Below are 14,230 nucleotides of genomic sequence, written 5' to 3'. Positions count from 1 at the left end.
TTAGATATGGATAAAAATTGCATCAGCATTGGCATGTGCTTTGTGCCAAATACACAAGCACATTTTGATGTTAGATGCGGAGCCGTCAACAACAAAAGGCACATTTTGGCCACAGGTACTGATCAGGGTGTAATAGTAATATGGAACATAAGTTCTCCAATAGTGGATAAAATAAGATATAAAGGAACGCTAAAAAGATTCAAAGAAATATATGAGAAGAAAAATGGACTTAAATTAGTTCCAAGCTACGTACTGATGTCGAACACAAATTCATTGGCCTTCCCAGTAACTCAAGTAGAATTCGCAGTAGGAGACTCAGTTCATTCGGATTTGAGCGTGAATGAAGACAAATCAAAGGACTTTAAGCCAGTGGAGTTCGGAGAGGACATATTGTTGTCGTTGCACGAGGACAGTACACTGTGCATATGGTCGCTTAGTAGTTACAGATGCCTGCATAAAATAAGAGGACCGCCCTTTCAAGTTCGTAGCATCAAAGTGCTCCCAGACAGGAGGTTTTTGGCAGTTGTTGGAGACGCGAAGGTGAACATAATTGACATTTGGAACATAAAGCTGATACAGACGCTGGAAATATCGAACCCGGAAAACAGCGTTAAGAGCAGTCCGCTGGCGCAGTTTTCATCAGAGGAGATGTCTGACATGTCGAGCACGCCCCTGACGAACTCGACGCCGAGGATACTGACCACAGCGTGCAGCATAGCACCAGCAGTAGAAAGGCTCGACGCCAACAAGAACCTGAGGAACGTCAGCGCCCTGATCTTTGTGGCGATAACCACGAGCAATGAGATGCTTCTCTGGGACCTGACCTCGGCAATACTGTCCTACAAGTCAGAAGAAGCGAGTCTGAATGGCCCGGTGAAGGTGGCGACGGAGTGGGACGGAGCCTACGAAGTTAACGTGCCAATATTCCCGAAAAACCAGGATGACGCAGGACCAAGAAAGGCGAAGAGGAATAAAAGACATAAATGTCCGACGCTTAGCGAGTACATGTACGAGCTGGAGCACGATCAGGGGAGGATCTACGTGCTGGACAACTACGTCTTCCTGATGGTGGGATACCGCATCCTGGTGTGGTACTACGAGGCGCACGAGCTGACGAGGACGGCGGAGCTGTTCAGCTTCACAGACGACGAGTTCAGCAGCTCGACGGCAAAGTGGCTGGGCCTAGGCTGCGTGAGGGCGCGGAGCGTCGACCTGCTGTGCTGCTGGCTCAGAAGCGGGAAGATGAGAGTGTACAGGATACCTGAGGCTAACTCTAAGAGGCACTTTGAAGTAATCAGAAACTACAAGTTCCCAAGGTTCCGGCGACCCTGCGAAAACGTGGAGTTGTACCTGCGAGGGGAAGGCGCGGAGGACGAGGTGATTCCACTGCACCTGATTCACTTCGACGGAGATGTGTACTACGGAGTGCACGGACTGAGGGAATGGAAGCACCAAAAGAACGCAGTTGACCTGAAGGTAGCAGGAACGCCGAACCTGACGTGTCTGGCGGAGAGGAAAGGCCGCATTAGTAAGATAGAGTTGCACGAGAACGGAGAAATGGAGGCGGTGGAAGTAGGGAGCTACAGGAGAGAGAAGATGGTTTCGCCGAGGGTATTCGCCGAGGTGCTGAGGAGAGTGAGTAGGAGCTGGCGAGTGCGGCAGTTCATAATAACGGAGGCAATCAACGACCACCTGGACAGGTTCGAAAGGAGAAGGACCGTAGGCACCTGCAGCGTCAGCATGCTGCACTGCACCGGAGAGAACCTGGTCGTGGCGCTCGAAAGAGGAGTGCTGGTGTACTCGCTGAGCTCCCTAGCCCCTAAATTCATGATCAACGCATGCCACCTCTTCAACATAAGGAGCGTGCACAACATCTGTGGACTAAGCGGAGGAGAGAAGGACGCAGACCTGGTGGAAATGGCAAACTACTTCGCAACAGTGGACACAGAGGGCTGGATGGTGTTATACGTCATCCACGAGATAGTGAGCAGCATCAGAGGAGTGCAGGACTCGGACCACGTGAAGATCCTCATCGACGACGAGAGCATATACAGTAACACGGCAATCAAGGGCCAGAGCGACTTTGACTTCCTGGGCGAGGAACGTGACCTGACGCTGTCGAACTTTTTCATATATCGCAAAAATTACAGAGGAATTCACAGAATAAACACGCGCTATCACCTGAGAGCCACGGAAGTGGATAGAATAGCACTGGACAAAAACAGAGACCTGCTGTACGTGCTGACGAGCACGAGTGTGCTGGTCTGGAGAGCAACCACAGGAAGCATGGTGTACAGCTACGGGTACCTGGCGCTGTACAGGCAGGCGATCCTGGTCTCCTCAAAGGCAGACTACAGGGACCTGAAGTCGTCGCTGAGCATCTCGGAGACGCTGGCGACGATGCTGACCGCGAAGCCGGCGACGGAGGAGGAGGAGGTGAGGATGCCGAACTACGCGACCTCGCTGTCACTCTTCTCGGAAAAGTATAAGAGGAAGCTCAAGTGTAACCTATTTTTATCGCACCTAACACTGTCGATGAAAGATAATCGACGCGTGAACACACGGACACACGCAAGTAGCGGGAAAACACACGCACCAGCCAACAAAGTTGTCACCAGTGGAGGGACACAAGAAAGTGGCGCCACTGGAAGATATACAGTAAAATTTGTAAAAAGCAAAAGGATGCTTAAAATAAGAGCCATTAGAGGGACGGGAAGGAGAAGTAACAGAGATGAGAAGGAACATGAAGAGGAAAAGGGTGGAGCTGTCAGCTTCAACAACTCGGTGCCAGTGATAATTTTCAATTTGGAGTCGCTGCTGAGTGGAGGCGACACGGATTACCTGAGCGTAGCAAAGGACTGTCTGTTATGCTACCTGGGAGTGCCGAACGGAAGCGTGACGATTCCACTGAAGTACGACCTGAGAGAGAAGGCCTACGAGATGATAAGGAAACGCAGCACACTAATGAGCGACACGCAACAAGTGAAACACTATGAAAAGTTGAATGTAGTTGAAGCAAGGAGTCCGAAATCAAAGGAGAGAGCGTACGAGGATTTAGAGCAACCATTGCTGAGAAAGCACTCAGATGAGCCTATCGTAATTGGGAATTTGGAGTGGAAGAAAGAGGTTGAGATAGTTGATGATGGGTCGGCATTAGGCCAGATGGGTGAGCACACTGGGCATGTTGTACTTACTGGGCGGTTTGATGGTTCTGGGAAGGGTGAACGCACTGTCCATCTTGAAAGTAGTGGACAGGGTGAGCGGGAGTTATCGCAATTCTTGAAGGACAGGCCGCCCTCTAAAAGTATTGAGTCCAGGATGCCGTTTGGACGCACAGGAGGCGGAACGACATCTGTGGGATCGGGGGAAGGCGACTACGTAGATTTGCCAAAAACACGTAGTTGCGACGCCAAATACAGAGTAAACAGGTACTTGAGCACATGCTCGTTCTTCCACGAGTCGTTTTTACTGAGAAACGGGACAATTAGGAATTACCGCGTCCTGAGGAGTGCAAGCACAAGCAAGGACGGCTTAATGGACGTTGGCCCGCCGGTTGGCAAGGAGCACAGTAACGGGAGGCGGGAGCTTGACATATGGTTGCTGGTGGCAGTGCTGATGAACACGGAAAGCGACAAAGGCTCCAACAAGGTTCTCGAGTACATGATGAGCCACATCAGAAGTCTGGACAGAAGTGAGTTGGACCTGCACGTGGCCAGGGCTCTGGCGACGATGCACGTGGCGCAGAGCTTCAAGCTAAAGGGAAAGACGAGCCTGACGCAGATACACGTGTGCAACTGCAACGCGACGGTCTTCACCTTCGGAACCAAGTGCGGCTCGTGCCACAAAACGCACTCGAAGTTTGACCATAACCAGGAGATAAAGAGCATCAAGGTAGGCATTGCACTGATGTTAACATTAACCTTAGAACATAAACGAGGACAGTTCGCTGATAGTATTGGCACTGATAGCACTGGACAATTACCTGTATTCCCTGAAAAACTCGATAAGAATGGGTGAGGGAGCTAGTTACACAGTTAATGCTATTTGGGTACTAGTTTGATATAACTTGTAGCCTAGGGCACAGTAGAAGAATTACGTGACTAATAAAATATAGGCCTGAAACTGTACACGATAGCCTCCTACGTGGTGCAGCAGTTAATGACGAAGTTGCTGACGTTGGAGGACAACAGTGACCTGATAAAGGCGAACCAAGTGCAGAACAAGGCCGCCACGCCCAAACATGAAACTGGGAGGAATTTTGACCTTAAGGGGTTCCTTTTAGACCTGTTTGCGCAGGGCTTTGGAGTGGTCTGGAACCTGTCAACCTTCTCAAAGCAGTCAGTGCTGCCAGACCAGATTAGGTACACGAAGTATTCGCTGCTCTTCAGGGAGGACTTTGGATCGACAGAGGTATCGCAGACTTAGTAGACCTGCCGATAGTTATAGTACACAGTAGCATGAGACTGTACGGCTACTGGCGTAAACTCACTGATCGTTTTTAGGGGATCTGCATGGACAACGCCTTTTTCATTCTGTTCCTATTCCAGTACTACCATTACCTGAATGACAGGTCCTGGAATAAACTTCTGCTGATATCCTGTAGTCAGAACACGCCGCTGGCAATAGACATAATAGGCTGGATCGTGAAGTATGTTCCTTAGCACTATTGATATATCTATTTGTGTCGCTACACGCGCGGTCACTGATTATTAACTCAGGAAGAGGAAGTTGGGGAATAAAGCAATCATTAGCGTCATTAAATTTATGATCAAGTTCATGGAAAGTTACATGGAGTTGGCCTTTGCACACCTCCCAGATTTGGTGAGCATAGTGATAAAGTGCCTCGATCCCCTCGACTACAACATCAGGTAATTTCCGCAGTTAACCTCAGAATAACGCACGCAAGCGCAAAGCAGTCTCGACTGATAGGTGATATCGTTGATTATAGGATTATGTTGCTGAAGCCGGCAACTAATGCTCTATTCTTTCTGGTCAAGAACATACCAATGGTGGACTTCCACCAGGACACACAGAGGTTCGCAGTGGGATCGCAGTCAGGCTTCATGATAATATACGACATCAGGACGGCGACCAAGTGGCGAATGTTTTTGGGAAAGCAGAGTACGTTATGTTTAAATATCCACTGCTGTTAATATTGCTCAACACTATTATCATTATTTAACAAGTGCTATTGCCTAATACAATTACTGTTATTTAACATTTACTATTGCTTAATACAACTACCGTAACTTGCAAAATGTTGTAGGCCGAATCGCCTGTGTCGCTTTTGGATCAAATGGTAGTCTAATATCTGCCTATTACCACCAAGTACCTTGTTTCATGGTGTGGAAGGTATTTTACACATCAGACAACGCCTTTTAGTGCTCTTCCAGCGGCCTCATAGGCTCACTGCTATCTAACACCAGCAAGGAGTATAAGTTAATCAAGCTTAAGCAGATCAACGTGTTGCCGACGCTAAATCAGGTACTTTGCACAAATAATCATATAAACGGACACACAACGCATACATAAACACACATTCACGTGTTTTCAGATGAAAAACATTAAAATTCAATACAAGTCCACCAATAAATGGTTTCTGCACCGGGAGGACGGCAGGGGCTACATGATTTCGACCTGACTGCTTGAGTTCAACTCAACTGCGAATTTGGAAAAAAACTTTGCCATCTTGTTCACGTGCGCAATCTCCTTCTTTAATTTGTTAAACAGCTCAATTAATCTGTCTACACCCACTATTCCCAGCTTGTCGGCCTGATCCAGCAGCATCTTCGGGTTGTTCGCCAGGTACTCCTCCAGGTTAGCCATGTCGTCGTTGGGGTTGTCCAGAAGAGAGCTGAGGAACTCCATCGACTCCTCGTCCAGGGAGACCGTCTGCGCGGCCGGATCCACCTGGCCCGCGTCCAGCTCGTCGAGATCTAGAGGTATTTTCTCGTTAATCAGCTCCAGCAGGAGGCCCGGGCTGGTTTTCCAGAAGTCCTCCAGCTTCTTCTGCAGCGACCACTCCGTGTCCTTGCCCTGCAGAATGAGCTTCATCAGCTGCTGGGCCTTCAGCCTCGGCTTCACCTGCTTGCTCAGGTCGCCCTGGTTGAAGTCGTAGTTGACTTCTATTTGTCTGTTGTCGCACACCTTCGCGTTCTCCACGCACACGCCGAGCTCGTCCACGTCCTGGATGTCGAGTTGGTCGTCCACGAACTGCGGCTCCGAGGGAACGGGTATGGAGATGTCTGCGGAGGCCGTGTCCGGGTTTTCCGAGAGTTTCTGGAGCATTGTTCTCAAAACTCCGGACAGCCACTGGCGGCAGAATATCGCGGCAAGTTTCTGGTTCTTCGTGCTCGAGCTGTCCGTCTTCACAGGCTTGTCGGACGACTCTGAGGCGGCTTCACCTTTTTTCGCCTGCTCGAAGTTGTTCTTTATGACAGAATCCAGGGATTCGCCGAAGGAAGATACCACATCATCAATCGCCTCTGTGTACGACGTGGACTGGGAGGCAAATGAGGGTTGCGGTTTACTATACATATTTCAGATATATACTAAAAATTTCCGATTACGCATATTTGGTTGAAAATTTATTTCTCTCTATTATTAATGATCTAGTTTATCCACACATTTCTGCACCAGTGCCCTGCCGGTCTACATTTAAAATTTCCCCGAGATCGGCTCAGTTGGACACATGTGTAAAGTATTTAGCATACAGACAATGATTTTAACCTACTATAATGAGTTTCAGTTCTTGTAGTAGCAAGGACTTGGAAGACAGGGACAATCGCGGAGCTGCTGGGCAAAATGACGGTGCTTACAGGTCACGGAGGCTGTCGGAGCGGTTAAAACGCATGGGCCTAATTCTTTTATCCTCGGAAGCTAACACGGGTAGCGGTTTACTCCTAGTTTATACTCCTTTTTAGACGAACTGACCAGTCTTTTGTGGTTAGGGATTCCTAACCACAGTCCCCTATTTTACAGGGCAGACTCGTGGAGAATTGTTCTGGTACTCAGACTGTAGTCATATCTCAATTTAGGGCTATCTACACCCCGTTAAATCGCTGCGAAATCAGACTCTTTCACGGAAAAGGAACGAGTACTTTGAAATGTGTTCAGTAAGTTATCTTTATTTTTCACCTTGTTTTAGAAAGAGTACATGAAACCCTCATACACCGAGACTGAATTGAACCTGCTCAAACAGGTGCCTGGCAACACTCTTCATTTGTTAGATCAGGGTTGACTTGCCGAGGACGAACCCCTCCTTCAAGATTTTTAAGGATAAGAGGCTTCAGGACTGCATGGAGCGCGTCCTCTTTGTATGGAGCGTCAGGAACCCGCAGAGCGGCTACGTCCAGGTATCATTGTCTTTTTAACGAAAGTTGAATTTAGGGAATTAATGACCTTCTCACTCTGTTCGTGATTGTTTTTCTACGCCCGTACATTAACAGTGTGTCTACTCAATAAACTGATTTCACTGATTCCTTGTAGAGTTCAAGTTTACCATTGAGGATTTATCTTTTCTAACTGATGAGCACCTTAGAGAAGTTGAGGCTGACTCGTTCTACTGCCTCTCAGAAATTCTATCGCAACTACTTGTAAGTTATTTACCCATGGCCGTTACTATTATTAACACTGATAACATAGTATTTTCTGATATTAACAATGTTTCTGTTTAAAAACCTATTTTTTTTTTCAAGGACAACTATACTGAAAATCAACCAGGTGTGTACCGTTCGTTGAAGCGTCTTTGTGACCTTGTTAGGAGAATTGACAATGAGCTCTACCGGCACCTCGAGGACGTTAACGTCGACTTTATGCAGTTTCCCTTTCGCTGGATGAATTGCATGCTAATTCGTGAGATTCCTACTGACTGTTCCATACGGCTTTGGGACACTTACATTTCCGAGATAAGGAACGGCATGGTTACCTTCCACGAGTACGTTTCCGCCGCCTTTCTGTCCTGCTGGTCTGAGCAGCTCATGTCGATGGACTATCAGCACTGCCTTCTCTTCCTCCAGCAACTTCCCACTTCCAACTGGACTGTGAAGGACATAGACACCCTCATTTCCAAGGCGTGAGTGACTTATTTATTTACTTTATTCTTTATTATATATATTTATTTATTTTATTCTTTATTATATATATTTAGCTATATAGTTTATACATTTAGTCAATTCGTTAATTAATTTCGTTATTCACTTGATTACACAATTAGTCAATGTGTCGTATTAGTTATTTGTTACACAATTTGTCGTATTAGTCAATCATTTATATAACTTGTACTTAAATGCTTCCATTTATAAAAACATGACCGTTTATGTTAACTTTACACAGCTACCTATACCAATACTCACATTCACACATACACTCTCCATAATTAATACATATTGATTTAATTTACAGCTTTGTGCTAAAATCGGCATTTCACAATTCACCTAGTCATCTAATGTAATGTAAATAGATTTAACGTCATTAACCCGTTAACGTTGAACGCACATCCATCTTTATTCAGTCAACAGATTTAAATTGGTTGTGGTAGTCTTCTATAAACTTCAATACTGTGCTTTGGTTAACGTCTCCGCGGAACTGAACCATCTTGTTCATTAAATCCAGTGAGAACTGAACATTTGTTTAGTTTAATTGGATTAGTTTAAGTTTTAGTTCGTCTAGTTGGTTTAATTAGTTTAGTTAGTTCACCTAATTTAACTGGTTTAACCACCTTAATTAGTTAGTTTAATTTATTTGAGTGGTTAGCATGGTATCTATCTACTCAGTCGTTAACTGACTGCACGCTTACCATTTTCGTTTGCTTGTCCAACTTGAGGTGCTTTCTGAACGCCTTGCACTTTTTCGGGTCGCGAAGCAGCAGAATCTCGAACTTGGCGCCGGTACGTCTGTCCTCGTGGACTGCGAGTGCCTTGTTCAGGTCAAGCTCGAGGCTGTCGAGCGCCTTTTCGTCCTCGCCGTCGCCGAGCACGAAGAGGATCGGCCTCTTGAGCACGTGCGAGAACGACATGCTGTCGCCCTTCACTCTGCTCGCTCCCCTCGAGTACTCCTTCCAGATCGGCTCGTAGAAGCGCTCTTCGTAGATGTTCACGTTGGACACGTACTCTCTGCCCTCGCTGTCGAGCAGGACGAACCTGTTTAGCATTCCCAGGTTCAGGAACTCGATCATCGCCGACGCGTGGCTCTGGTCGCTCTTGTTCACCGTCAGCCACTCCGGGTTAGCCCCCTCACTGTCGCTCTTCAGCTGCCCCTCCTTGTCGAAATCGAGCGTCACGACTCTAAAATTTCCCTCCGTCACCTTGTCCATGTACTCGTACATGTTGCTCAGGTTTTTCCTGAACACCTTGTCCCAGTCCGGGTTTCCGGTGAAGAGGAACACTCCAATGAACTTGCCCTCGAGCGTGCTCTTGTGCACTGGCTGGTTCGCTCCGTCGACCAGGTAGTCCGGGAGCACGTCCAGGAACCTGAAGTTCCTCCACGGGAACTCGTTTATTCTGTCGTAGAACAGGTTCAGGCACCTGTCTTTAACCAGGTTTCCCTCCGAGTCCAGCACCACCACGCTCGGCACGTAGATCAGGTTAAACAGCGTCTGCAGGTTCCTCTTTCTTCTGAGGTCTCCGAAGGGCACTGCGTAGTACGGCTTCCCCTTGAAGAATTCGTAGCTTGCGTCGAAGTTTTTTGACATGTCCACCAGCACAATTGCCACCTTCTTTCCGTTTCTCTTCAGTGCCTCGTAGCTCTTCTTGAGCATACTTGACGGATCGAGTCCCATCATCTGTATTTCAGTTAATTTCCCATTAAATTACACATAACGGACGACTTTTTACACAAACATACTAACCACATTGACGCATACACACGGACTAACAGACTAACAAACACTAACTACCATTTACTGTAACAAACACAAACTAACGGAAAACGAATTTGCATACTTATTGTTTACCTTGTATCTCTCATTTATGGTATCGTTAATGAAGTAGATCACCACGTAGGTGTCCTTGTCGACGACCGACGACGTCGACACTCTCCTCATCCCTGGTCTCACGAATCCTTTGAGGAGTGGCATTTTCTCAAACAGCTTCGCGACTGGGTTTACCACCTTGTCCATAAATGTTGCGCTCGGCCTGTCTTTTGTGTTTGCCAGGAGAACATGGCCTACTGTATCTGCCACCTTCGGGTACGGCCTTGTTACATACCTTGAGTACAACAGATAGTTAACCAATTTCGATACAAATTTGTAGCAGGTCAGTGTAAAGACCACTGAACCTGTAGCCACCAACACCAACTTTCTATACTTTTTATCCAGCAACTTTGAAAGAACCAGATTTTTTTTTGTGTTACACTCCTTTAACTCGGTAGGTTTGCTGGATTCTGTAGTTTTTTTGCGATTTAAACGTATGAAGGCGTCCTTATTTGGTACTTGATATATCGGTATGACCCTGGTACTGGTTCCAACCCTTGAAATCTTGGCTTGGCTACTAACTGTGTAAGTTAGCAAAAAGAGGGTGGCAAATATATATGACACTTTGGCTTCCATTTCAAGTGCAACTGCGTTTTAATAATTTACACACATACAAATAAAAATACAAACAGGAAGGTCGGGGTATACATATTAATTAAAAATATAGTTACTTGTAAACTGAGTTGTTAAGTATATGGTGATTCCATCACAACAAAATTTCAAATATCAAATAAAACAGAGAGAATTTATAGGTAATATATAAATTATATAAATACAAAATATCTATATAAATTTGTTTGTTAAAACGAGGTTTTATTCAATTTACACATTTGGTATCACTGAAATACAATTATATATTATTACGATAAAATCTATAAATAAATCCAATATGCAAAAAATTAATTCGTGGATTCCATGTTTTTATAACAGATACAGGTGTGTTATCATAAATTTTTATTACACATTGGGGATGATCATTTTTTTTAACCTCTTTGAATATTTAAGAAAAAACCACAACTTTCATTCATACCTGCCAACAGCAATTAATAATTCCAAATGCACACATTATTGAGGAAAACAAAACTCCTATTTTAATGATTTTACTGTGGGGGATCTTCAAATCTATTCCTTTATACATTACCTTATTTGCTTGTATATTATTGCTTTAACAGAAATTTAAAATTGAATGAATAGATCTGGTGTTAGATTCCCACGTAGGGATCATTACGTTGATGAGAATAATGTGCTTGGTGAAATCTTGGAAGACATAGAATGTTTGGATTCAGCCGAGTTAGACAACGAAAACCTGGATATATTAAACGACGACACATTTGGAGACCTTGGAGATTCACAATGGGATCCTACAGAGACCTTTCTGGAGGCAGAGAGACTCAAGAATGCCAGCAAAACTAAGCCACGTCGCACCTCCACCGACTTGGAGAAATTCAGCGACTTTGACTTTTTTCTAAGAAAGCCTGAGGAAATAACAAGAGCAAAAAAAGATCTTAATCGAAAGAAGAAGGAAAAGAAGACCATCGAGGCAATTCTCGAAGTGACCGCCGAACCCGAAGAGCGAGTTTGGGAAGAAGACGTCAAGAAGCTGCGGGACCTGGGAATGTTTGATATAACGAGCGACCACATAGACCTGCTGTTTGCTAAGAAGGTTAAGCTGAGCAGAAGGTTCCGGGTATTGAACAGGACCATCGAACGGCACGTGAGGTGCGTGGATAGGAATGATAGGACAGTTGAACTGGAGTACTTTATGACGCCTGCAGAATTTGACAAGATCCTGAGAATTCAGCTTGCGCAGGTGTCCAAGGACCCGAAGCTGCAGAGCTACACGGGAAAGTGGAACCTGTATCACCTGGGAGTGAAGAAGCCGAAAAATCAGGACCCAGATTCAGTGAACGAAGAGTCAAGTAGCGCAATAGGAGAGGACACTACGAGCAATGAGTTTGAGCTGAGCAGCCAGAAGGAAGAAGGAACCAGCTCCTCAAGCCCATCTGAGGACTACATTAGCAGCGCAGCGGAAGACTCGTGCGGCGCAACCGACGAAAATACGGAGGCAGAACATACGAGTGGGGATCTAACCCCGGAAGAAAAGAAAAAACAAAAGAAGGAAAAGAAAAAAAAGAAAAAGCAGAAGAAGAAGGAGGAAAAGGAAAAGAAGATACGCTCAAACAGATTTGGAAGAATTAGTGCAGCCTCAATTAGACACGGAAGGAGGCTCATATACCTGGGAGGAGAGGCGCCAGGTTCGCCCAGCTCCTCGGAGATAGAAAACATGGCAGCAGAGACGGACCACAAGGTTAACATGGAGAAGGAGGTGAGGTCGAGAATCGAGTCGTGCTACGAGACGCTCTACGTGCTCTGCGACGTGGAACACGAGATCGAAAAGTGCCCGATGAACCACGTCTCGGCGCTCGACAAGATGCAGCGAGACCGCGACGACTACCTCAACGAGCTGTTTAACATGCTGACGGGAGACCCGGAGCTATTCACAGGCCTCCTGAGCCTGAACAAGGGGAGAAACCTGACGACGAGGATTGGCAGGAAGCTGGGCCTGGAGCAGAAGCTGCTGCTGCTCTGCACAGTGCTGGGCTGCGTCGACCAGTTCTACGAAATATGCCTCGACGTCGACGAGGCGCTGGAGAAGGAGCAGAGCCTGGCGAGCTTCGTGGAGCTGGCCACGAGCCCGCACAACCTGAAGTCGCTCGTGGCCTTCGAGGGCTCGGCGCTCGGCTGCGACACGGACTCGGAGGGCTCGAGGCTCCAGAACCTGCTCTTCAAGCACAGCTCGCACACGCGCATGTTCCTCTTCCTCGTCGAGGGCATCACGCTCACGGGGCACATGTTCCTGCTCAAGGGAAAGGACGGGCGCCACACGGCGCTGCAGCGCTGCTCGAACATCCTCATCTCGGCGCAGAAGAACTACCGCGGCTTCGAGAAGGTGCTCACGACGCGGGCCGGCATCATGTTCACGAACATTTTCTTCCAGCGCATCAGGGACAACGCGGGCACGGTAGACCAGAACAGCATCGACGTCCTCCTCCACTACACACTCGAGATATCGGAGCGCATCGAGTCGAACCAGGCGGACTGGAACTCCCTGGCCTCAAACATCGTCAAAATGTTCTAGGCAGCCCGTATGTGCCTCTTTAATCGCGGTATCAGCGTTCCTTCTCATCTTACGAATATGTTGCCGCCGATTGGCGCCATTACGTCGTATTTCACAACGCATCCAAACCTTAAGGTTTAATTGCGGGCTCTGGTCAGGGTCCTTTGACTTTTAATTTTAATATTTAACTCAATATTTTCAAACATACATCATTACACAATACGCAGCGACACTAATACGTAGACTCATGTGTATGTAGATTACGCAGGTGAGGCGACTGCGGCCCGTGCCGCGGGTCACCGCCGGGACCTGAAAGACTAACTTTTCTCGGACTTGACCTGGCTCTTCTGCAGGAACGTGATTGCACTCGGCTTTATTGCGCCAACTGCGCCCTTAAAGTGGCCGTTCTTCTGAAGAATGGTGTACTTGGCCAGCGCCTCGCTGTGCTTGCTCCCCCCGAAAATACCGTACTCGACACAAAATTTAATTGCGATTAGACTGTTTGGGTTTTCCTCGTATAAACTTTCGTAGAAGCCGCGGGTGCCGTCTCCCTGAAGGTAGTCATTAGGCGACTGGGTGAGATAACTAGCGTAAGTGGATAGAGGTACCACAACGTAGTCTCGGCTGTGTGTAGCTAGGTAAGAAGTAAAATGGGCATAGGCCGCAGTGGCGTTGCCACTGGATAAATTTTAGACTTACTGGCGGTGGAGTCATGTACCTCTGGCCCTGCTTGCTGAAGTTCGAGACTGGCTCCGGCTTGGGCTCCTTGACTTTGGGCTGCTTGGGCTGCCTGGGCTTCGCAGCTCTAGGCGTCTTGGCCTGCCTCGCCGCCGGTCCCTTATTGGACCTCGATTCCCCCTTAGTCTGCCTTTTCACAGTTTTTTTCACGCTTTTTTCCTTCTTAGGTTTTTCGGCCTTTTTCGGCTTACTTTCACCCTTTTTGGCCTTGGTGGAGTTAACTTTCCCTGAGTTTTTACCGTTTTTGGCACTCTTATTCACCTACATGTCAATTGTGTGCTGAACCGGGCTTACTTTTCTCTTCGGCCTGCTTTCGTTAACTACAAACTCGTCCTGGGAGTCCGAGGCGGTTTTGGTCTCAACCTCCTCGGATTCCGACATGAATACAAAAATTAATATAAATA

The 14,230-nt window shown here is 46.9% G+C and overlaps 6 protein-coding genes across 6 annotated transcripts; 3 read left to right on the top strand and 3 right to left on the bottom strand.

Annotated features, from left to right (window-relative positions):
• Positions 1-6: 6 nt before the first annotated feature.
• TOT_040000566 (uncharacterized protein) lies at positions 7-5,532 on the top strand (the record flags this gene model as incomplete). The annotated part of the gene is made up of 8 exons (XM_009694202.1): positions 7-3,891; positions 3,926-4,013; positions 4,115-4,410; positions 4,503-4,648; positions 4,719-4,868; positions 4,949-5,121; positions 5,267-5,352; positions 5,383-5,532. 8 exons carry the CDS (start codon positions 7-9, stop codon positions 5,530-5,532), a joined length of 4,974 nt encoding a protein of 1,657 aa, XP_009692497.1.
• A 90-nt stretch (positions 5,533-5,622) lies between these two features.
• TOT_040000964 (conserved hypothetical protein) lies at positions 5,623-6,537 on the bottom strand (the record flags this gene model as incomplete). The annotated part of the gene is made up of 1 exon (XM_009694201.1): positions 5,623-6,537. One exon carries the CDS (start codon positions 6,535-6,537, stop codon positions 5,623-5,625), a length of 915 nt encoding a protein of 304 aa, XP_009692496.1.
• A 200-nt stretch (positions 6,538-6,737) lies between these two features.
• TOT_040000564 (GTPase-activating protein) lies at positions 6,738-8,452 on the top strand (the record flags this gene model as incomplete). Its single annotated transcript, XM_009694200.1, has 9 exons — positions 6,738-6,888; positions 6,924-7,006; positions 7,038-7,115; positions 7,148-7,201; positions 7,230-7,355; positions 7,390-7,447; positions 7,489-7,595; positions 7,698-8,074; positions 8,404-8,452. The coding sequence occupies 9 exons, from the start codon at positions 6,738-6,740 to the stop codon at positions 8,450-8,452; spliced, it is 1,083 nt and encodes a 360-aa protein (XP_009692495.1).
• A 318-nt stretch (positions 8,453-8,770) lies between these two features.
• TOT_040000563 (uncharacterized protein) lies at positions 8,771-10,546 on the bottom strand (the record flags this gene model as incomplete). Its single annotated transcript, XM_009694199.1, has 2 exons — positions 8,771-9,781; positions 9,953-10,546. The coding sequence occupies 2 exons, from the start codon at positions 10,544-10,546 to the stop codon at positions 8,771-8,773; spliced, it is 1,605 nt and encodes a 534-aa protein (XP_009692494.1).
• A 610-nt stretch (positions 10,547-11,156) lies between these two features.
• On the top strand, positions 11,157-13,109 carry TOT_040000562 (conserved hypothetical protein; the record flags this gene model as incomplete). The annotated part of the gene is made up of 3 exons (XM_009694198.1): positions 11,157-11,889; positions 12,040-12,048; positions 12,175-13,109. 3 exons carry the CDS (start codon positions 11,157-11,159, stop codon positions 13,107-13,109), a joined length of 1,677 nt encoding a protein of 558 aa, XP_009692493.1.
• Positions 13,110-13,405: 296 nt separating this feature from the next.
• On the bottom strand, positions 13,406-14,207 carry TOT_040000561 (conserved hypothetical protein; the record flags this gene model as incomplete). Its single annotated transcript, XM_009694197.1, has 3 exons — positions 13,406-13,639; positions 13,788-14,087; positions 14,121-14,207. 3 exons carry the CDS (start codon positions 14,205-14,207, stop codon positions 13,406-13,408), a joined length of 621 nt encoding a protein of 206 aa, XP_009692492.1.
• Between the last annotated feature and the right edge of the window lie 23 nt (positions 14,208-14,230).

The sequence above is a fragment of the Theileria orientalis genome, chromosome 4 (assembly GCF_000740895.1).
Source record: "Theileria orientalis strain Shintoku DNA, chromosome 4, complete genome".
Lineage (NCBI taxonomy): Eukaryota > Apicomplexa > Aconoidasida > Piroplasmida > Theileriidae > Theileria > Theileria orientalis.
This window is presented reverse-complemented; position numbering and strand designations above follow the sequence as displayed.